Source organism: Globicephala melas, chromosome 4 (genome assembly GCF_963455315.2).
Source record: "Globicephala melas chromosome 4, mGloMel1.2, whole genome shotgun sequence".
In the NCBI taxonomy this organism is placed as follows: Eukaryota; Metazoa; Chordata; class Mammalia; order Artiodactyla; family Delphinidae; genus Globicephala; species Globicephala melas.
Genome location: NC_083317.1, coordinates 130,586,461 through 130,611,464, shown reverse-complemented (window position 1 = coordinate 130,611,464; position 25,004 = coordinate 130,586,461). Strand labels below are relative to the sequence as shown.

At 36.1% G+C, this 25,004-nt stretch overlaps 1 protein-coding gene across 2 annotated transcripts in view; it reads right to left on the bottom strand.

Moving 5' to 3' along the window:
• RYK (receptor like tyrosine kinase) overlaps positions 1 to 25,004 on the bottom strand; it is a 102,669-nt gene that overhangs the window by 24,306 nt on the left and 53,359 nt on the right. Inside the window, exons 7-13 of one of the 2 annotated variants that reach the window (XM_030873446.3) lie at positions 22,104 to 22,204; positions 18,992 to 19,126; positions 17,624 to 17,710; positions 12,127 to 12,196; positions 6,333 to 6,465; positions 5,262 to 5,371; positions 4,942 to 5,101 (exon numbers count right to left, since the gene is read on the bottom strand). In XM_030873446.3, the coding sequence (XP_030729306.1) occupies positions 4,942 to 5,101; positions 5,262 to 5,371; positions 6,333 to 6,465; positions 12,127 to 12,196; positions 17,624 to 17,710; positions 18,992 to 19,126; positions 22,104 to 22,204 (796 nt within the window). The remainder of the gene's footprint in view (positions 1 to 4,941; positions 5,102 to 5,261; positions 5,372 to 6,332; positions 6,466 to 12,126; positions 12,197 to 17,623; positions 17,711 to 18,991; positions 19,127 to 22,103; positions 22,205 to 25,004) is intronic. The other variant, XM_030873447.3, reaches the window with a different exon arrangement.

Sequence of the window (25,004 nt, the reverse complement as noted above, 5' to 3'; positions counted from 1 at the left end):
CTCTAATGTTCACAAAAGAAATGTCAAGGAACACACTTTCATATGCCATGCACCCTAAAAACTGTTTGAATACCTTAAAGGATCTCCTCATTGCCATAAACCACACTGATAAGACTAACATGGAAATCATTTCCTTGACTTGTTTCTGTCCCAAGAAAATGCTTTGTAAACACAATGTAATACCATAAAGGCAAGAAAACCACCAAGAGAAAACTCTTAATTGTGTATTCCTGATTGCATTCAGTCTCTTAATAGAAGGTAGCCTCTTACAGAATTATGTTAGCTACTATAACTAGCTAAATAATTCAAAGAAGACATAAATCAAGAAATCTATTTTCAAATAAAGGAAAAGAAAGTCACCAAAAAAGATCTATGGCAGTACCACATCTGATGAAAGCAGAGTAAAAACAATATCCAGAAATTCTTAATAATGGCTATGATGATGTCATATCTTAGAATAATATTAGAGATTTATAACTAGTCAAATCTGGTTGTGCATATTTCCTAAGTTCAACAGTTAAAAGCTGATATTAACATTATAACAATCTTGACATAGTAAAATATTGAATCCTTCCAGTAAAAACTGTTAAAACACAACCCAGAAATGCAATGTATTATTTTTAAGACAGAAAACATTAATGTATTTCCAAATAAATCAGGGAGAATTTTTAACTATAAAGGAATGCAAAAATGTTAAGGGTCTTTCAAGGGCAGAGAAAATTTCCCTCCAAGGCAGTAATATCATTTGTTAGATGCTACATTAATAGCTAAAATATGTATTTTACATGTGTAGATATTCTGGGGGGAATGGGGTTACATTACTTATTTTGCATTTGACTCTGAATGAAGTTTTACAGCCCGAAAGTACAATATTAAATGTAACTTTTTAAAACCCCAATTTAATCCATAAAGGAAAAGTAGAAGCACAGCATAACGATTATGTATACACAATTCAATACAAATGTTAAAAAGCAATTTAACGTGTGCTTCAACACAAGAATTCAAAAAATACTCAATCCCACAAAACAGAAAGGCAGGATTTTTACACTAAATAGCCCCATCACAGTCATAGGAAACAGAACAGTATTCCCATTCCTTTCAATCTCAATTATCCAAGGCAAAAGATATTTAGGGGAAAAATACATGTTAAAGGAAATGAATTTATAAGAATCTAAAGAAGAAAAATCTGAACATTTTAGGAGTTGACCATGTTAAACGTAAATCAATGTGGGTATTCTCACCATCACAGTCTAAGTACAGCTCAGAAGAACTTGGGTCACACAGACACTTCAAGTAAGTTTATGCCGAGACATGCTAAAAGTGGTGATGATTTTAAAGTAATTCTCCTGTTAAGGCAAGTTCTTACACAAAATATGTGAACTGTTGCAAAATTTGTAAAATATCATAATTGTAAGAATAACTAATTCTAAGTATGATTTTGAAATATTTGCTTAACCAAGCCATATATCCTCCATATGGAATTTACCAGCTAATACAGCACAGTGTACCCAGCTGAAGAGATGCAGATCACATTGCTTAGAAATGTATTATTAACTATAGTCTCATTAGTTGAAGTGTATCATCTAATTTTCACTCTGGAGTTCCTGTGAAATATGTGATCATAAGTGTTATAAAAAATAATTCCTAAAAAAAATTTCCTATTACTGCTTAAATATACAATGGAATACTTATATAGAAATAAGCAAATACATTAAGTTAAGCATGCATATTTTGGGGGCTTCCACTGTGCAAGCTAACAGTACTACTGGCCATCTTGCATACCCCTCTGAAATATTACTTATCAATATTCCTTTTTCTAAGAGAATAATCGAACAATTCCCAATCTCCTTGAATTTACATGGCATCTTTGTATTATAGACTGCCATCTAAGAAACATCTTCTATTTCCTGCCCATTAGACTAGTTTTGGGTTCACCACAACTGCCACCTCATTTCTGTTAAGGCAACCATGCTATATTTCAATGAGTAATAAAACCATAAAATTTTAAAATCAACCATTAAAAAGAATATTAACATCCCAAAGAGATGAGTGAATTAATCTTTTAAATCAAATATGGAATGATATTTTCAAAGAAGATGTGAGGAAAATTTCTTCTACTTTTCTGCATTCAAAAATGTTCAGATGCAGGCTTTTCTACTAAAGGGGTGGATTTGAAAACCATGTAGCTCTAATTCAACTGATATTATGTTTTTGAACTATGTTCTAAAACCAAAGTTAAACTCAATTTTTTTCCCCATGAAAATGGCTTTGCTTAATGTAGAAACTGGTAAAGAATCCCACCTACAATTCAGAACTTCTGAATAAAGATTTGGCAACTTGAAAAACAAGCATCTGAGTATAACTGGTCCTTACTGTCATTCAATACAGCAGCTGTTTGCTAGCCTAAATCAAGCTCTGTTTTCCTTTTTTTTAAACATCATTTGAGAAAAATAAACATCAAAAACAAAAAAAGCAACCCCTCCTTCCCCCAAAAAGAAGTCCAGGTTCTCTTTAAATAACTATGAGAACTATGTAAGTTGCTTGGCGTATTTGTATTGCTTTACTTGGAATTTTAACTTCTTGACATTAATGTTAGAGAAATTTTATTTTATTATCACAGCTCTGAAAGAACAGACTAGGCCTAGTTTCCCACTGCTATACAAGCTGAACCCTCAGGGCTCTGTGTCTAAGAATCAGGATTTATTCCTCCCACCTCCACCCATTCTCCAAAAGGCCCCATGACTCTGGCTGGGAAAGACTGTGGCAACAAGTTTCCATCCACTATTAACTTTTGCAGCTGCTCCATGAAGCAGAAAACATCCTTTGCATCATCACTCATATCTATTCTGCCCATCTCACAAGTGTCAGATAAGCTTTTCTTTTTTCTTTTCAGAGAGTAGTTGATTTTAAATTAAGTTAAAACAAAGTATTTTGAAGATATGCATAATGAAAGACCTTCACTTACATGAAAAAAGGTTAAAAACTATATATGTAACTTGCTCATTCACATCAAGTGAGCACATTTCATCAAAACACGTGGTATGCAGAAAGGCACAATATATCAAATAGCTAACCTAGCTCCTGAAAAAGAAAAAAAAAATTAAATTAAAAGACTATAGGGCTTCCCTGGTGGCGCAGTGGTTGAGAGTCCGCCTGCCGATGCAGGGGACACGGGTTCGTGCCCCAGTCCGGGAGGATCCCACATGCCGCAGAGTGGCTGCGCCCGTGGGCCATGGCCGCTAAGCCTGCACGTCCGGAGCCTGTTGCTCCACAAGGGGAGAGCCCACAACAGTGAGAGGCCCGCGTACCGCAAAAAAAAAAAAAAAAAAGACTATAGTAACAAGAGAGGGTTCCTCCCTTAACAAATCATTTCAAGGATTTTAAATTGGAAGATTAGTTTTTCAATAAGGAAATCTTAGGTAATTTCAATTACTGAGTATAGTGGATTGAATGGTGGCCCCAAAGATATGTCTACATTCTAATCCCCGAAACCTATATATATTACCTTATATGACAAAAGATGTGATTAAGTTAAGGACCTTGAGAGTAGAAACATATCCTGGATTATGAGATAAATCCTAAATGCAATCATATGTATCACTGTAAGAGAGAGGTAGAGGGAGTTTCGAGAGACAGACACATGGAGGATAAGGTGGTATGAACATGGAGCAGAGAGATGCAGCCACAAGCCAAGGAGTGCCAAGAGCCACCAGAAGCTGGGAGAGGCAAGGATGGTTTCTCCCTTAAGGTCTCTGGAGGGAGCACGGCCCTGCCTACACCCTGATTTCAAACATGTGGCTTCCAGAATTCAACTGTGAGAGAATGAGCCTCTGCTGTTTTACCACCAAGGTTGCTGCAATCTGTTACAGCAGCCACAGGACACTAATACACTGAGGGAAATTGGTATTAAAAGAGTAGTCCTTAACCCACACAAAGTTAGTAAAAGGGAAACCCTATATTATAAATAAAATATATCACTGAGACACAAGATATAATGATATGGTAAGCCCAATTTTTATAGCTGAAACTTTGAAGCAAATTACTCTATAAAATTTTACATGTAACACTAACAGATATTGAGTGATACAGGGGGGCCTTATAAGCAGAAGTTTTACCTAATCTCTAAATATTCAGCCATAATAATAAAGTGCATTAAGCAAGAGATAGGGAAATAAATTAATTTTCCAAATCAAACTAAAAAGTGGCAGAAATTAAAAACAATTAAAATGCCTACAAAATACACACGAGTAACTGTGGCTTCTGAAACTATACATCACTAAGTCGAAAGGATCCCACTATATGATCTGCTTGAATAGACAGAACCACCCAGAAACTGACAAAAAGGAAGAGAGTGACATCTGGGGAACTGTAAGTTATACAGGCCATAAAACTTGGAAGAGGTCATTTGAAAAAAAGAAAACAATAAATCTTTACTATCTGACAGCCACCTGGTCATTCTGAGACTTAAAAAACCTAACTTCAGGGCTTCCCTGGCAGCGCAGTGGTTGAGAGTCCGCCTGCCTATGCAGGGGACACGGGTTCGTGCCCCGGTCCGGGAAGATCCCACATGCCGCGGAGCGGCTGGGCCCGTGACCCATGGCTGCTGAGCCTGCGCATCCGGAGCCTGTGCTCCGCAACGGGAGAGGCCACAACAGTGAGAGGCCCGTGTACTGCAAAAAAAAAAAAAAAAAAACCTAACTTCAATATCATCACCTTTAAAACTGGGATAGTGTCTACCTATCTCATTACACACAGTGATGGGCCATGGTTTGGGTCACAGCTTATCTCCACAAACTAGCTGACAGTTAGAAAGCTAACTATACTTGCTTTCTGAATAAAAAACTTCGGGGAACAGTTATCAGATTAAAAAAATTGAAAAACGTTTTAAAAGCATTTGGAGCCTCCTCCATTCTGCTGATATCTGGGGGTCCCAGTACTTACCACATCACTAGCACTGGAGAATTCGTTATTAACCAGACTTTCAAGAGCCATCCACCGAACCGGCCTGTTTTCGTTGTCTCCCAGACAATGATAGTCCATAGGGAACAAGTCTCTGGAGAGGGCATTGTCTGTGATCTTAACTTGAAGTGTGTCATCAATGCTGAAAAGTAGATATGAACATCAAATACAATTGCATACTGAAAAAATATGGACCACAATCACTCATAAATACAACACAGTTCCCACTGTGACTCCTGGAGAGAACCCAAATTCAGGGAACACTAAATATCAAATGACAGTGACAAGCTCATGGCACCTACACACAGTTCCTAGCAGCCAGGTCTTTGTGGATGACTTCCCTTCTGGCCAGATAGCTCATTCCACAGGCAACCTGAATAGCCATGTGGACCAGGTCTTGTTGAGAAATTGCCTGTGGTAACAGAAAATGACAATGTCTGCAGTTAGCACAAAAACTTTGATGGTAGTTATTTTATTCCACAATCTTACTCCATCCCAAAATACACCTACACACTAAGTTTTAAAAAGCTACTTCTTGACCAAGAACATGTTCCCATAGCTTCCTATACTTATACCTACTACAGTCCTTATCATTCTGTACTGTAATTTACCATTTACTTCACTCTCATCTGTTAGGTGTATCTCCCCAACATCCAGCATATACAGTAGCAGCTAAATAAACATCTGTTCAATGAATGCTGAATTCTAAGGGTAATATTTCAAATGTTTATTATTCAATAACTTGTTCTTTTCTTTTACAATATTAAGCTTTTATTAGGAGGTTATCCCCCGGAGACCATTTTCAAACTAATGCTAGTTTACAGCTCTCTCTGATGTGCTCCTCTAGAGCTAATGTGCCAGGACTGTAGGTTGAGGAATGAAATTCTTCTCCAGGTGATGCTGGTGGGCTATGGCTGCCAACCACTTGCTGGAAACCCTGGCTACCAAATTATCACCGACAATCTACACCTCCAGCTACCACCAGCTTTTTTTTTGTTTTTTTTTTTGTACAACATGGACCAAATGGCTCTGTAAGGTCTATATCCATTCCTAGAAGGGAGATCTGGTACAAGTACCTTCAAAGAGTTATGAGGAAAATGACTGAGATGGTGTCACAGAGGGTTTGAGGTGATTATGAATAATACACAGTGGTTATACATGGAAAACCTTCAGCATCAGCAGAGTGTAAGCCTCAAGACAGGAATCACAAACCATCTCTCTCTAAATCAATAGGTTAGCAATATCTTCTGGTTCAACCTTGAGTTTCTTTTTACAGACTTCCAAACAGTTTATATACAGGAATGTTAACATCTACCTTCAAAGATATTAGAAGCTACTGGTAAATAATTGGTATGTGGGCAAATATTTCTCACCTGTGGATTATTGGCCTCTACTAATTTGCACTGCCGTAAAAACAATTTAAGATTCCCCCAATTCATGTAAGGCAATATCACCATGGGCTTTTCTCCTTCTTCTATACAGACATGGGTAATAGGAAGAAGATTTCTATAAAATAATAAAAAATCAGGAGAAACACAAGTGAAATCTGAAACTTCAGGGGGTTATTTTTAACAAAAAGTAATAAAATAAAGATAACCTAAAACAAAACAAGAAAATCTCAAACTTACTTAAAAACATATAACCATTAAAAATGTAAAATTATAAATGCTCTTTTAGACTGGACTTTAATGTTTTCCACATACCCACTTTCTTGATAGGGAAAAATTATAAACTCAGAAGTTGTTTCCTGTGGACTAGATTCTCTTAAGACACACTCTAGCCACACTAAATCTCTACTCTAAAGGGTAATCAAAGGGACCTAAAAAATGAGTTGACCATGAGCATATGATAACAGCCCATTTGGTTCATTATCACGCTTAAAAAAGAAAAAAAAAAAAAGGGGGGCCCCAACGCAAGTCTGCAGAAAAGAATATGATAATCAAGAGCTTGAAACTGTCACAAAAAGCCAAGAAGTTCTTAGCAGGTCACATGGGATTTCTAAATCCTAAATTTACCATTTACTGTCTGTGTGACCATCTCTCTTGGCCTTAGTTTCCATACCTCTAACATGGGGATCCCACCAGCCATACAATGTTGCGGTGATATACAAATAAGGCCAAGCATGCAGTAAAAAAAAAATCTTGTTCCTTTTAAAATCTCCATGGCACACATACTTTCATCCTATTGCCTAATGACACCTCTTCCATTGGTACCTGGAAATAACTGTTAATTTTTCCCAAGGCTATGTAACTTTTTACATAATTACCTCATTTCCCCCACTAAGCTGAAAATTCCTAGATGGCAAAAACTAAAGTGAACTCCTTTTTTACACCCAATGCTTTGTCTTCTGTGCCACAGAAATAAGCATTTAATAAATATTTGGTAAGTAACACCAAACAACAAGCTGAAAAACATTCCTCCTCCTTAACTTGGAAAATTCTGCCTCTAAGGATATTAATAAGGAAATATTATTAAACATATGAAAGCTATATGAACAAGGATAGTTAATGCAGTATTAATAGTAAAAGCTGCAAACAACAAGACTGTCCAAAAGTAAGGAAGTACAGCCAAATAATAGGATAGTATATAACAATTAAATAGTCACAAAGGGATGTTACAAGAATATGAGTAAAAGCTTACTTATAGGAAAGCAAGATACAAAATTCACATATGCTTGCAGGATAATTACAAGTATGGGGGCAAATACAACTCTGCACAGAAGTATGCCAAGAGTTGTTGTTTTTGAGTTGCGAGACTTTAGGTCATTTCTACCTTGCTTTTCTGTATTTCCTAAATTGTCTCAATTGAGTATGTATCTCTTTTAAAACCACAGTCACACGATTCTGGCCTAACAGTGCAGAAGTGAAAGCTGTGGGGCCCCCCTCCTGCTGTGCAGGAGTTACTAACAGGGAAAGCACTGACCCTGAGGAGCCGGGAAAATGAGGACTCAGAGATCAGTAAACCTGTATGCGGCAACTTCTCTGTAAGGCTTCTGCTTGCCTTACAGCCCAAGAGTGGCAGTGATGATTAGTCCCACTTTACAGGCGAGGGAATCCATGAAGGTGGTAAGGGGTGAGGTAATTTGCCAAGGACAAACAGCCAGCACATAGTGGAAAAAATTCAAATCTTCATCTGATTCTAAAAACCTTGTGTTTTCCACTGGATCACTGGACATTCCCTCCCAGGGCAGCAAGACAGAGCCTCTTTTCACACCGAGACCCACACATACTAAAATGACTACAGCAGGAGGATGGAGGGAGGGGGAACTGGAGGAAGGCAGTCAAAGGTACAAACTTCCAATTATAAATAAGTACTAGGGATGTACTGAACAACCTGATGACTATAGCTAACACTGCTGTGTGATATACAGGACAGTGGGTAAGAGAGTAAATCCTAAGAGCTCTCATCACAAGGAGAAAATTTTCTTTCTTCTTTCTTTCCCTTTTATTGTATCTATATGAGAACATGGATGTTAGCTGAACCTGCTATGGTAATCATTTCACAATATATGTAAATCAAATCATCATGCTGTATGTTTTAAACTTATACACTGAGGTATGTCAATTATTTCTCAATAAAAGTGGGAAAAAATGACTACAGCAGGTGTGCACTCAGGTTTAACTGCCTACCATGATTTCAGGAGTAATATGAAGAGCTGCCCAATCTCTTTAACCCTCCCCAAATTATTTCTCTGCACCCTTCCTCATGACTGAAATTCACTGAGCAAAGTTAAAGGAATCTGACCCAAACACAGGAAGTTTGCTGGATGAGATCAAATCACTTATTCTATCACCAGAGGATTAAAAGCCCTCTGGGAGAAGTAACAAGCTGCATGAAAATATTTCAAAGAATAAATGGCTGCTCTTCATTCTGCCCAGTTTATAAAGGAAAGGAAGATAAAGAGGAAGATATGGGATCCATAAGAAGAGCGGATGAGGCAGAAGCAGGTGCTATAGAGGAAAGGCAGGTTCTGCAGGGACTTGAGGCAAGAACTGGTCCAGTTCTCAGTCTTGCCGAGCGTGCCTGCAGAGTGAGAGCCATGAGGCATTCAGCAAAGTGCCCATCATCAGGCACCCTTGGGCCAATGGAGAGTCAAACTACAAGCAGAAATAGCTTGAGTACTTTTTATAAAGCATGTCTGATGGAATTTAAATAGATCAACAGCTATCTTTTATTTATACAGCTATTTTAACTTATAATAAAAATTATTCTCAAAAATTCCAGTGGAAAAAGGAATGAAAAGAAAGAATTTCAAGATGCTTTAAAATATTTCAACACTTTAAAACTCTTAATCACGGAATGTTAAAACAGGAAGTAAACATGATGAATTACATACCAAAACTAGTCTTTTAAAAAAGGTAAAATCAGAAACTAGGTGTCATTTCTTGCTGAGTGTATTGAGTTTGCTTGATAAATTCTATAATATGATCACTGAAGATCATTATTTCTTTTTTAATTTTTTTTGTGGTACGCGCACCTCTCACTGTTGTGGCCTCTCCCGTTGCGGAGCACATGCTCCGGACGCTCAGGCTCAATGGCCATGGGTCACGGGACGAGCCGCTCCGTGGCATGTGGGATCTTCCCGGACCGGGGCACAAACCTGTGTCCCCTGCATCGGCAGGCGGACTCCCAACCACTGCGCCACCAGGTAAGCCCATTATTTCATTTTTAACCCTCATGCCTAGCAGTGTTCCAAGTGCAAAATGGGCACTTAATGAATGAGAACGTATGCATACACAGAGCCATGAACAGTCTAGACATCAGGGGTCAAAAGAAATGTTATAGGCCCTAGTCCCCTTAAAAATGAAATAAATTGCTACAGTGAGTAGAAAGAACCATATACTTTCTACACATTGACAATGTGTTTTGCTCATTAAAAACCAGGAGTCCTGGTATCACTTTATGATGAGGAAGAACAATTAACCAGGATCAAACCATAACTTGCCTTTAGAAGACATTCCCTAATCACTGAATGTACAGTAACAAATAACCCTAATTCAGTATAAGTCATCCCATTCCACCACCTAAGTGTATTCTGGGGCTACTAATTCATCCTAGTTGGATGCTGGAAAATCCTATAGCTTAAAGCTGCCTGAGAAAATGCTGCAAATGCTTGCTCTGAACATTTTTCAGCCAAAGCACCTTTGGGCTACTGTGGATATAAAACTGCTTCTTGAGAAAATCCTGGCTTTGTCTATATCCCTGCCACCCACTTCTGTGCTGATGTGGTACAGACCTTTCATCAAGATAAGAATACTAGCTAAGTACGTAAGTACTAGGTTAACATTACATACTAGTATTAAACACTCTGGTTCTTCCTGCTAGGGTCAGCATAATAAATCAAGTACTCCGAACATTGTCAAAAAGGACATTCCCAATTGATCATTACCCAGTTCTTGCTTTGTTACTCAGAGGAAACAAAATGTGTGTGTGTTTTTTTTTTTTAGAAAATATAGTTTAAAGGGTCAGTTATCTATCCATTCCTCTGCAAATGACTTCTATTCTTGGAATGAATCAGTGAATCAGGTCAATGGAAGGTAACATTCTTAAATCACATGACTTTAATCCTTCAAAAGGACATCTTTAGTCCCTCATTACTGTGTGGTCAATTTTTTTCAAAGGTCTCTGGCTTTTTTATTTTCAATGAAACTAAAAAGTATATCTGTTCATTATCTTAATCAATGTCCCAAGTATATGATAAAGCTAATGACATCTGTCCCAGAATGTGAAACCAGAAAAAGTTTTCTCCCCAAGAAACATGTACATTTCCTTCCCTTCTAATACTGAGATGTATCAAACTTTGTTTCCTTCAGCCTTGCTTGCCCAGAAGCTAAGAGTTGTTTTATGTTCAATCACAGTAAAAATAATTGTCTCCTTAATGTTGGCTTATTTGTCTTCTTTTCCACCATCACAATGCCAAAAAACTCAAGTTCATTTTCATTACCATTTTATTGATCTTACTATAGCTGCCTTCTTTTTAGGTTCTCAAATTCTTTTGACTATGAACCAAAGTATAAATAAAATTCAAAAATAAAACTCTGCACAGTCATCTTATTTTTTGGCAGAACTCAAGTAACTGCTCAAAGTACACAGAAATTACAATGCATAATGCCTTTTGCACACATCGCTTTCTTTTTTTTCCAGAAGTCCATAAATATCTTCCAACCATGATGGTCACCATTCCATTTTTTAAACATATGTGATCAAATTTTCAGTAGGCACACAAATTAAGCTGACTCTGTATAGTGCTTTAAAACAACAACAACAAAAACCTTGCCCAAATATTGATACTGCACATTGTGATACTATAATTATGCCCCTTTTGGCTCAGAAGATAGAATCTCTTATTATAGCTCTGTGAAAAGGACTGATATAAAGCTTTTAAAAAAAGTTCTTCATATACAGAACTGTAAGTATTTTTTAAAAATCATACTGCAAACTAATGATGAGACTGGTTAAATAAAACGTGGTGCATCCATTCAATGAACTATTATGTAGTCTTTTTAAATGTGGATGTGAATTTATAGTTACTTACATGAAAAGTTAGATACATTGTTTTGCCATATATCAAGAAGTGTGTTAACCTTGTTAAAGATAATGGTATTGTGATTATATAGAAAAATGTCCTCAACTTTTTGGAAAATGCATGCTGGAAATGCATTGAAAGTGCTAAGATATCCAATTTAGTTTAAAATATTTCCACACTTGCAAATATCTATCTATATCTAACTAAATAGATGATAGATACATAAACATGCACAGCAAAAATGGCAAATGTTAACCACCAATGTATTCAGGAGGTGGGCTTACTGGTGTTTATTATTCTTTTCTTTGGTACTCTACATGTTCAACAGTTCATAACAAATATTTTTTAGCATATGTATATCATTATCCTACTTTTTAAAGGGAAAGATGCACATAAATATAAACTCTTTCCTGAAAGCTCAGCTATAATTATCCAGATGTGGGCTTACATACTCTTCTTTATATTTTACTGTGTTTTAAAATTTTGTGCAATGAGCATGCATTTCACTTTTATATTCAGGAAAAAAACAAATTAAGCTATTCCAGAAATGCTTTCTATTAACAGCACATTACAACATTCTTAAAAATGTAGCATACAATGCTACCATGCTTAACACAATGCTGGGTGGCTTCTCCTCTCACCTGTGATGAAGACCTCGTAGCTTACAACTTTCAGTGAGCATCATTGTCACCTGAATTTCAGAAGCTTGATCTACATAAAGAAAAAGACACTGTCATATATAGTATGATAATATTATACATATGACATCAATATTTTCTGGTATTAGTAAGTAACTATCTCTAACTGTATGGTAAATTTCATCAAAAGTTACAGGCAAATCTAAATAGGTCTAGCCTAAAATTCTATTGTAATAGGTAGAGTCTCATTGACAAGGTCAACATTTACAGATGCCATTAAGGATAAGTTTGACTACGTAAAAATCAGAAACTAAGTAATGTTCCAGAAACAAAGCAGACAAAGTAACAATAGACTGGAAAAATATCTGTAACACATAAGGCATATAAAGGGCTGATTTCGTCTTTTCCCCCCTTCTTTAAAGAACTCATACGATAAGAAAAAATCTGAAAAAGAGGCAAAGGATATAAACATATAGTTTACTAAAAAAACAACACAAATGACCAGCAAAATTAAAAAAACGACTTTCTGCTTCATTCCTCAGTAAAGAAATGCAAATTAAACGAGGAGATGCCATTTTCCTCATCAGATTGGAAGAGACAAAAAAGTCAGCTACCTGTCAGTTTGGGCAAGAGTGTGAGGAAACAGGCTCATCCACAGTATCTTGGGTAGGTGGGGGAAACAACATCTAACAAAATTTTTAATACCTTTTACCATCATCAATCCCACTGCTAAGAGTCTACTCATAAAAGCTCGTCTATATATAACATAACAAGAATACTGTTCAATTATAACAAAAAAACTCAAAACAACCAAAGACCAAAGTGCCCATCACAGAGAACTAGTTAAATTAGCACGTAAGAATAATATGCAGCTACCTTAAGAAAAAAAAGTCAGATTTACATGTACTGACAGAGGAAAATCTGCAAGACATATTAAATTTTAAAAGCAAGATGAAAAACTGTGTTTGTGCGATCAGTTATATTTCAAAATCAAATTTATTTGGAAAATTAGATATATTTGGCTGTGTTTTTCTTCTTACTCACAGAGGGAATCATAGGAAATTGTTTACGGTGGTTACTTTTAGAGATGCGAGAATTTACATTTTGCACCTTTCTGTCCTGTTTAAATTTTCTAACCTTACAAACATAGAATTAGAAAAAAATGACCACAGGAGTTCTGACTGGAGATGGTGGTGCATTTTATTGTTTTCTTCTTCTTACCTCTATGTGGTTAAACAAACAAAAAGAACTACTATTATATTGGTAGAAAAAGATTTAATTTTCATATAATAGCCCAAATTAGCATGATTATTCCATTTTATTTTTAGCTTCTGAACTCATGGTTTTTGGTCCAGGTAACAAACAGAACTAAAATTGGCTTTTAGTTCAATGTTTTTGAAATAAAACATGATAATGCAATTTACCAATATCTTTAGTCTGCACCTTCAAAAGAATTTGAAGCCATTAAATATTTGCACAAATCTACAAGGATGCCTTCTCTTATACGGACCACTATTTTAATAAATATAGAAGATTTTCTCCCCTGTCTGAAAAGAACATTTCCATTAAGTGAATAGTATATTTTCATTATAAAATTGAAAATGAGTTTTAATTTTTTTAAATGGTTTTTAAATACCAAAAACAAAATTAACAGTATACCCTTAAAAATACTTTCAAAGAAGCCAATAATAGATTTGTATGCCAACAATTTAAAAAATAGTAATAATAATTTATAGATCTTCTGATCAATGCAGTACGAGGGAGAAGAAGATAGAAAGATAGGCAAAGCCAAGATCCACCTCCCAGCCCTACCTAGTAAAATGCTAAACCAACAGTAAAATCCAGACCTCTAAACTCAGGCACCATGATTATACACTCAATCCTTAAAAGTGGAGCTGTCAAAGCTGAGAAATAGTAAATTTCATTTACTTCCAAGACTAACCCGTGGAATCACTCCCTCTCTCATTACGTGATATTAGTGTTCCCTTTTCAGACCGCTTCACTTAGTTAAAACTTTTGTAGGAATACAAAATGGGTAGACAAAAAGCCAAGGACTTGGAATACTTGCTACTTCTTTGAAAAAGCACTTTACCTCAATGTCTGCTGAAATAAACTCTAGTTGTTTAAAAACTGCTTAAAATTTAGGAACATTTAGTAAATGGCAGAATATGCCTTTTTACTCTTTCTGTAATCTAAATAAGTGTTAATAAAATTATGGCCAGAACTATTTGGGGACTGGAAGGATCTTTTTTTTTTTTTTTTTTTTTTTGCGGTACGCAGGCCTCTCACTGCTGTGGCCTCTCCCGTTGCAGAGCACAGGCTCTGGACGCACAGGCTCAGTGGCCATGGCTCACGGGCCCAGCTGCTCCACGGCACGTGGGATCTTCCCGGACCGGGGCACGAACCCGCGTCCCCTGCATCGGCAGGCGGACTCTCAACCCCTGCGCCACCAGGGAAGCCCTGGAAGGATCTTTTTAGAACTGAAAACTAGTAATAGTTGGAGGTCTGTACCCATTTGGTAAGAGTTTACCTTCTTGTCAACTGGTACAGAGATCCAAGTAAAATGAAAGGTAATTTCAGGATGTGTCATTTTTTGCATAATTTTTTAAGATTTTAACTTTGATAAGCATGTTCTATTAAGCCAGGGACACTTGAGCTGGATAATGAGCTAAGGAAACTTTGGAGGAAAAATAATTTTATACATTTAGTAAGAAAAAATCATTTTCCTGGATACCTTACCCAGTCTGGTCCTAGTCTTATAATTTTAAATACTGAAAGGTCTATCTTTAAGATGTATACATTTGAAAAGAATACTATACAATAATTTACATTCTAAAAGTTACAAGAACAAAATGATTTTTACAAAACCCTACTTATTTCTAATTTGTAAAAAATTAGAAGCTATAAAAGAAAACAAGAACTTAATACAAATAACCTCAAATTAATTCATTTATTTCATGGAATTCAATTTCACAATATTCACTGTGTGAAATTCAGATTCCTAATTTCAATCTCTGGAAATTTATATTGGGATATCCGTTAAGTCTCTGTGAAAAATGATAACTTTTAAGAAGCCAAACTCCAATTTCCTGCTTATGCCTAAAGGCAAAGGTAGGGACTTCCCTAGTGGTGCAGTGGTTAAGACTCCACGCTCCCAATGCAGGGGGCCCGGGTTCGATTCCCATCAGGGAACTAGATCCCACATGCATGCCACAACTAAGAGTTCACATGCTGTAACTTAGAGTTCGTATGCCGCAACTGAGGAGTTGGCAAGCTGCAACTAAGGAGCAGGTGAGCCGCAACTAAGGAGCCCACCTGCTGCAACTAAGACCTGGTGCAACCAAATAAATAAATAAAATAAATATAAAAATAAATAAGTTAAAAAATAAAGGTAAAGTAACTGATCTTTTAAAAAATTATTTTTGCATTTTTAGCTGCACTTCTAATTGTATAGCATGTAACAAAGCATACATATTTGTGAAAGAACTTTGTCAACTCTACGTAGCTTCAATTAAAAAATAACATTCCAAAAGAATAAATCTCAAAGACACTCAATCATGTGGAGTTATCTAACAATTTTAAAGCAAATACCGTGGTCAGTACACTTCCTCTGTGTTTCCCACGCAAATCATGACCACATCTTGGCTAAGGACTCACTATGCTTTCTCTTGTTTCCGTCTAGCTCAGAGAGAACATTATAATTACAGTGGTAAGACAGAGAAACAAGCAAGTGACTACAATTCAAAGGTACATGGAAAGAGAAATCTTATCTTGTGAAACAGTCCCAGTATCTGCATTGTGTTTTCTTATCACTATTATTTCCTTTCCCCCCATTTCCAATCCTAAATCAACCCAATTCTATACAGAAACCTCTTTTGTTAATTCAACATTCCTTCAGAACAAATTAATAATATCCCAGTTCTAAATTATCCATAGACTATTTACAAACCCCAGAAGAAATATTAGAATTAAGGGGGAATGTTTCCTATAAAAAATGGAGAAACTGTAACAAAAGGCAGACAATATTAAACTTAGGGCTCAAATTTTACATCTACCAAGAGTACTATGTAAAGTATCCTTCAAAACTAGTCAGAAAACCTAGTGGGACCAAACCTAAAATTCAATCTTTAGAAGTGTTTTGGGGTTAGGAGAAGTGAATGAATAAATTCATTTTATTAACTGTTAACTTACTTAACAGTAAGTTAAACCATCTGTTTAGAAAGAAGAAAGTGTGTGTTTATAGCATCCTTAAACAAGCAATTTTGCTAAATTAAAAGAAATCAAATTCCAAAGTTTTTTTGTTAGATTAGTACAGCCCAACTTTTCAGAAACAATAAACACAAACCTTTCATGCTTCCTAAGAACTCCTTTAACTAAATTTAGAAACATAAGTTCTTATAAATTAACTTTGTGAGCTTCACAAAATTGTCACCTCCTACTCATAAAACTGAATTTAATTTTGCCCTCAATTTCTGCATTTGGAATGCTAAATTTGTTTTTCCAAAATTAATAACTAGTTATTTCAACTTACATCAGACACTGTCAGACATTAAGCTCTCTTTAAATTACATTTTCTCTCTTAAAATGAGCAAATAGACTTACCTCAGAATTACTGAAGCTTTTACAAAGCTTAAATATACAAATCAGTTATAAATCATTAAAATTCTAATATTATAAAAGGACTTGCTAATTTACCAGTATTAGGCAATAAGCCATATAAAAACATTCTAGTGTATGTTGATAGGGAATCTCTAACTGAAAATTTTATATAAATCAGTAAGTGAAATCAGTAAGTGAAAAATTAAGCATCACGTTTCTCCAAAAGGAGAATATGTGAAAATAGGTAGTCTGTTCATGAAAATATAAACTATCACTACCTTTTAGAAAACAATCTGGCAACAACTATCAATATTTTAAATGTAAACACCTCGTGGGGCAGCAATTCCAACTACAGCTATACCTGCAAAACTCTACCAAGAAATAATACACACACACACACACACACACACACACACACACAGCAAAAAAAAGGGAGGAGAGGGAGTGAGAGAAAGGCAAATAGCACCTATTCACATAAGGTTCAGTGGGTCTGGGGGTCATTTTTTTTCTTTATAAGTCCTCAGTATTGGGGGTGGAGGGGTGCTGAGATGGAGGGAAAACTACTATCAATGTTTTTTAAGAAGGAAAAACCAAAGAATTTTAACCTAGGAAAAACATAATATTAGATATAGCAAAAATGAAGTCAAGTGGATGCAGTTTATTTAGAAGCCTGAGTAATATCTAATAAATATATAATGTCTTAATTTATTAGCTTCTATGTTCTATACCTTAATGAAAACAACACAAATCTCCTAAAAGTTTAGATTGTATGAGCTAAATTAACATGGACTGATTAATGATTAAGGTCTGGCACACACTGAAAATCTGAAACAATTTTGCTGACATAAGCCACCTTAGACAGAAAAGCAGTATGGAAACGGAATGGGAAATAAAATCCTACCTTTAACTGTTTTTACAAATGCTTGTTTTTCCTTATTTGGATCTTTTTCATCTACTAAAATCCCATGGAAAATACGCCCAAAAGTACCTAAAAGGAAAAATAATAATTATTGAGATCATATGATAACGTTCATAAAACTATAAGTACAAAACTTTCTGGCACAATACAACTTAAACATAACAAGGGAAAATGTGATCAACATTACTCCAGCCCTAGCATAAAAAGACTCAAATCTTTGTTTTTTAATGACTGTTAAGGGCTCTTTTTAACTACAAAATATCTTAACTTGCCTTTTGAAATACCAAATTTAAACTATATATGAGAATTCATTCTGAAATATCCTAAATAAACCAATGATATAGACAGGAGCACTGGAGCTCAGTAATGGGGTATCCGTAGAAACATTTATGAGTTTCTAGGCTTAGCCTCAGAGCAACGACAAAGGAGAAAAATGGACTCTCCTCATACATTCAAAAACACCAAAAAAATCTGCTTCCATTAATTACTATTTGCCACTGGAGACAGTTCAAGCCCCTCCCGTGGCTGTGACTGACCTACAAGTATCTCAACCAAACAGATGAATTCAGAATGACTCACATGCATCCAAAACATTCCAAACTGAGTTATGGAAGGGGGGAAAAAGTAATTCTCTATTTAACAACTTGAAGAGCTCAATAAAGTATTTTATTATTAATTTCTGTCTTCTTCTTTCAGCATTCTCCCCAATCAATACCTTGAAACTCAAAAAAGAAAGCAAGGACCAGCAAGAGGGGGAAGGGCAGGGTCCTATCTCTCAAACACCTATCATGTGTTAGTTCATTTAATGAACATCAGTTCATCTAATCTTCATAACTGTCTAAGAGTAGACAACGGAGTCCAAATTTAGAGAAGAGGAAACTGGACATGGAAAACAGGAAATGATTTCCCCAAGGTCACATAGGTAATAAATTGTGGGACTGGGATTGGAAGTTGGGCATAACTCCAATCCCCATGCATGTGCCTTCTGCTAGAACCCATACACTTTCCATCACAGAGAGAATTACTTAGAATGCTTCAAAGAGTCCTGCTAGGTAGTGATCACCTTCAGACAAGAACTAAACAGAAAATATACTTTAAAGGTGACAAACACTAATAATCATGCCTTAATATACTTGAAAATCAACAATTGCACCAAAGCTGTCCATATTAAGGCAAATTGAAAATCTAAAGAAAGGGAAAATAAAAATCAGTGTTATAGAGGAAACAAATTGTGCACTGCTTTCTAGCCTTAAACTCAAAATGAGATGAAATTCTTAAATTCTGAAACAAAAAAATTTTTATACTACTAACATTTCTTCCTTGAAAACCTGATTTTGAGATAATAGGTACCTTCTTGGAGTACATCTTTTAGAGTTATCCTCTCCCTGGATATTGCGATATCCTTCACCTTAGCTTTGGCCTCCAAAAGAGTGACACTTCTCAGGTCATTCTTCTCTATCCGCAAGGTAGGATAACCTGAGGAGCCAACAAAGCCAAACCAAGAAATATAAATACCCTTATTATGGCATCAGGGTCAACTAGTTCAGTTAGAACCTCAGGACTCAAGTCACAGGAATGAATGAATGTAAGAATCATAAATGGAAAAAGGCACACACACGAACAGGGAGAATTACTTATGAAGGCCACAATAAATTTTAAAGAAACACTTTCCCACCTATCCCAAAATCTTAAAATGCAGAATTAAAACAAGAAACACTAAAAATAATATTATATTGCCACCACTTCAACTGCTTTTCAGCCAAATGAAACAAGCTTTGATTCATGGAATTTAATGTAATCCCTCATATGGACTGCTTTTCTCTCCAAAGATTTTCTAATACAGTCTCCTAACAAAAAAAAACCTTTTCAAATGAAGACATGTTTGTAAAAATATCTTTTCTAAAAAAACATATAATTGATTTAATCATTCTGGCATCCATACAGCCTAGTCATACCACTGTGAGATTCATATTTGTTTTTCAGTTCCCTAATTCCCATTCATTCTTAATATGATGACGGCAAAACAAAATTTCTGGCCATCAATTAAAATTCTCATTGCACAAAAAAAAAGTCAGAATAAAAGTTAGTGTTAGCAAGCAGAAATTGGAATGGTATCCCCATTGGAATAGTATTTTGGGGAAGAAAAATCCGTAAAGAATGGGTGGACTTGGACAACGGTCATCAGTGGCTGCTAGAAGAACTACATGAAAGGTTTTGGAAACCTTTATAATGGATGGATTAGGCTGACAAAACCTGATTCCACTGATCAGCACTTTGACCATGATTATGTCTAGGTGTGTGTGCATATGTGAGCATTTATGAATGCACTTATGAGTGTTTAATCCTTCCTGGAGTTCTCTGAGTTTCTTGCATCTGTGGACTGTTGTGTTTTGTTATTTTGGAAAACTCTTGGCTATTTTGTCTTCAAGTAATTTTTCCGCTCCTTTCTTCTTTTATTTATAGACAAATATATTTCCATTGGGTTTTCTTAAAAGCACTATTTGTTTTTATCATACGTAAGAAATGAAGTATCTATCTCCTTAAGGTAATGTCTACAAAACAAATAAACTTCTTATTGGTGGTAAATAAAAAAATTTGTCAACAAATAAATGTATTTCCACTGACTTTTTAAAATGCATTTTGCTTTTAGCATATATAATAAATTACTATCTACCTCTTTAAGGTTATATGCACCATCAAGAATTGACTCTAATGAGCAAATCTTGACAGCTAGACATTAAAAGCAATGATGTGTTTCTTATAAATAGCTTGGACTACTCTCACATCTATCATTATATTTCCTGAGGAACTTATGTCTTTCTTTCCTTGGTGGAGATGTTAACTGCTGTTATGATTTCTCTTAGATTTCTTTTAAGCTAGAGTGCCCCCTCCTTCCCTTTCGTTTTTCTTGCCACATCTTATTAAAGAAACTGCGTCAATTATCCTGGAGAATGTCCAGCATCTGCCTCTTCTAGTGTCATCTAACTTGTTTCCCTATCCCTGTATTTCTTGTAAACTGCAAGTCAGTTTTACAGCCTTGATTAGATCCAGGTTAACTCTTGGAGGGGGAGGGGAGACAAGAATACTCCATCTGGGAGCACAAAATACTAGCTGTCCTACTTTTAATGATGCTAAGTTTCAGTAGTGGATTCAGGCAGTGAAACTCTGATCCCTCAAATGGTAAAGTTCCCTACTTCCCTTTGTTTGTATAGTTTAAAACACTAACGAACTTTTCCTGAATCAAATATTTTATTAGGGGATGCAAGTATGATTTTCTAATTCTACCATTCCTTCCACATTTATTAGCTGGGATTTTTCTGTAAAAAAACATTTTCCTTCATAAACCAGCACTATCTGGTTACTGTGAAATAGTTCAGGTAGCCAGTTGTCAGAGTAAGGCATAATAATGTCTTAGTTAACTTGGTGCCTTAGTTAACTCCCATAATGACTGATTTTTCTAAAAAGTATCATTACGAACTTGTGGATTTTTACACATTTTTACATTTCACATTTACATCACTTCACCAATCCACTGCAGTCATTATTCTTTCTGATGCTCAATGGTCCCATTTTGGGGAGCTCTTGTCTTTAGTAGCTTCCTGGATTTTTGGCTCAGCAAATGTCCCAGGTTTATCTTACACATTCCCGACCCAGTCCTGGAATCATCCGTTTCTCCAAAGAATCCTGGTACTTCTTAATGAGAAACAGTACTGAAAGACCACAAGAGGGCACTGGGTGAAGAACAGATACTCCTTAATTTTAGTTTGCTAGAGAGTAAATGTCAGCCCAGGGGAGATAATAGTTAATTGCCTACAAGAACCTCATTAATCAATGGCACCACTGAGTTGAGCCCTGACTTGTAGTCCACTGCCTATCCTGATGATTGTGTAGTTTCTTATTTGTATGGTGACTGAGTCCTCATTATGTCTAAATTATACTCTAAGAATGATTATTTTCCCCCAAACATCTACATGTTACAGTATAAAAACTTTCATCAAAATCCTGTTCAAAAAAAGGAAATCAGACCCCATTCTCAACTCTAATGGCAACTAGTTTCCCATCATGATCAGAAGACAATGTAACGTCCTAACCACAGCCCATGAGACCATCAAATAATTCATTAAAATCCAAGTCTCTGCCTTCATAGAGATCAGTGGCTTATCCTATCTAACTACCTGAAAATCTTCCTTCTGAATTTGTATAGAGATGGTTCAGCAGCCCTCTTAATATAATCTATAGAAACCTCCCCAAAACTAATTCTAGCCGTTAAACCTAAAATTTTAATACTCCAATTTTGGAATGTTTCATTCAATGCTCTAGAAAGCAAAAGTTAAAGCCTAATTCTGTACATGTTAGATACTATGTACACAGCATGGCACACGTAACTAACCACACAGGACCAAGGAAAGACAGAACATAGACAATTTTAGTAAACCATCTTTAGAATTAAATTAACTCTTACTGGTGATAGGAGTTGCATTGTTGGGTGTGTCGGCTCTCAGATACTGAGTCGTCTGGGTAGATGGCTGAGACAGCCCTTGGGAACTACTGCTGGCACTGATGCTGCAAACAATTTTTAAGAGAGAAATACTTGGCAAGTCAGCTTCAATGAGAAATTTCCTTTTTCCATACATACAAAATGCACGTAGCCATTATAACCAGCTTAAAACCCTAACCGAGATCACAATAATGCATGGATCTCTATCACAAATGTTCCATATTGAAATTTTAATCTGCCTCATAACGTAGAGCTCTATTTTTTCCTTCCTTTCTATCTCCACAACCACCAGGCAAGTTCATCATATCATAGTCATTCACAAACGTGGTATTCCTCAGACACCATAGATAGCAGTCCTGAACCTCACAAAATGTTATGCTAGGGAACCATCTCTTAGGAAAAGAGCTCATGCCGCTCAATTAGATTGCTTTTAAGAAAAGGAGCATAAAGACAGGCCTCTTTTAATGATGGTCCAAAATCAAATGGCCTACAGATGATGGAGTATGAAAGCAAATCAAACGTGCCAACGTGCTCAAAGCTTGGGAAGGGACTTCCTACCTGGTTCAAATCTGTTTAATCATATACATTTTGCTGCTTCTACTTCCCCAATCCCACCTTTTTAGAATTTACAGAACTTATTAGAAATCTCTAGCACGTGAAGCATTCTATTATGCCATATTCTTTAAGTAATGAGGAGACCCAGAAAATGGTAGGTTCAAATAAATGTGAACCCCATACTCAAGATTACTACAGATAATGTTCTTTTGTCTTGTCAGTGGACGACGACCTTATCCCAGGGTCACCTTTGCACACATTCCAATTTCACTGCCTCAGCCCTTGTATTTTTGCAGCAGTGGAGAAGTGAAGCATAGAAATTCAGCATGAAGAGTGAAATCACAGGCAGGATGTCATCTCCTCAGGAGGAAGGTCTACTTTCCATGCCTCCCTTAGCTATAGAATCGGCAGAGTCCCATAAGAGGCTCCCAAATTTCCTAAATATGAAAATTGTTTAAATCACCACACCCCACAAAATAGTTCTGTATTTTCATAACCTAATGATTAAAAAAACACATAATGATAAAAAGCTGCTACTCAAAAATTGATCTATATAGGTCTACACATATAGTGGGTATGGGACAGTACAGTGAAGAGATGTAGAGCATAACCTTGAAATCAAAACTGCTAGCACCACCATTTATTAACTAGCTGTATGACCTTAGGCAAAATGCTTCTGGAGCCTCAAATTCCTCGTGGATAAAATAACCATAATACTACCTCCTGAAAAGGTTGCTAAAAGGATTACATGAAAAATATAATCCTTTTAGGGCAATGCCCTGCCCTCAAACATACACTTACAAGTTATTATTACTAATTATGCATATTATTACCAACATTATACATCCTTAATTCCTGGAACCACCAGGCACCTGTTTTTGGAGTTCTGAGTACATACTACTCAAAGACCACGTCGGAAATCAAATCTGTTAAAAGTCCAGGATTCAATAATGGGGAGAGGAGAGAAGCATCATCATCCCCAAAGAGGGGGGAAGTAATACAATACAATTTACTTACCCATAAAATGGGACTAAGAAAACCTACCTCCCAGGATTTTTGTGAGGCTCAAGTTGTATAATGTATGTGAAAGTATAATTCAAATATTACCTGCAACCAATGTACAGGTTGAATAAATATGCACAGACCCCAAATTATTTACTATTGTGTTTCTCTTCAGCAGCTCAACAGTAGGTGGCACTCTTGTACCACCTCAGAATTCCTGAAAAGCCTGGGCATACAAAGATGTTATGCGCTCATCCATATTTAGTGGTCCCTACAATAAGCACAGCACTAATATTAAGCGATCAGAACACACCTTTGAAAGCCCAGACTTACTGTTATGAGAGAAGCACGGAGCAGTTGGGGATCGACCCCTGATACCTATTAAATTCAATATCTACATAGCTACATCACATGAGGTAAAAAATGAAATAAAAATGTACACTTGCTAGCACTTAATAGTTTAACACCAGTCTAAATAAATTATCTCATTTGACTTTCATAAGCAAGTAAGCTTAGTTATGAAGACATTAACCTTGCTTTAGCGTTGAAGTTAGAACTTAGGGCAAAGATCATCATTTTCCTTCAGAGCGCTTATTATGATTTATATTTCTCTATTTTTCTGTGTAATTCATTTATGTAATTATTCATTCAAAAACTATCTACTAAGTGTATACTAGATGCTAGATACTGTGCCAGGTGCTGGGGATACAGCAGTGAACATAAGAAACAAAGATCCCTACCCTCATGAAGCCTACATTCTAGCAGGGATTTTTGGTTTAATATCTATCTTGCCCAAGCAGACTGTAAACTCCACGAGGGCAGGAAAAGTACCTATTTGTTCACTCCTCCCTTCCCAGCACTTAAGCCAGGGCCTGGCACAAGAGGCCTCAAGTGGGCCCAACTCTTAGTGAGAGCGCAATTAACACTTACTGAATCAATCAATCCATAAACAGAGAAAAACACCCTTCCTTGGAATAGAAAGCTATAAACCACACAGAAGAGTTGCTGCTGACATGAGCTATTGATATATACTGAAAGAGGGAAAGAATTATTGCTCTAACAGAATGGTTTCCTGTCTCTCTCTACTCATTCCTCATTCAACAAATTCTTCATGCAACATTCATTCAGTGATACCTGTTAGACACTGAATAAGGGGAATACAGAAATGAATAGGGGGAAATAAAAGGGACCCTGTCACCAGTAATGGCAAGGGTGATGGGGCAATGCAGATAATGGAAAATGAAGATATTGCCAAATAACAAGTTCATGTATCCCACAAAGGAGTGAACTCTCCTATAGTTGCAAGCT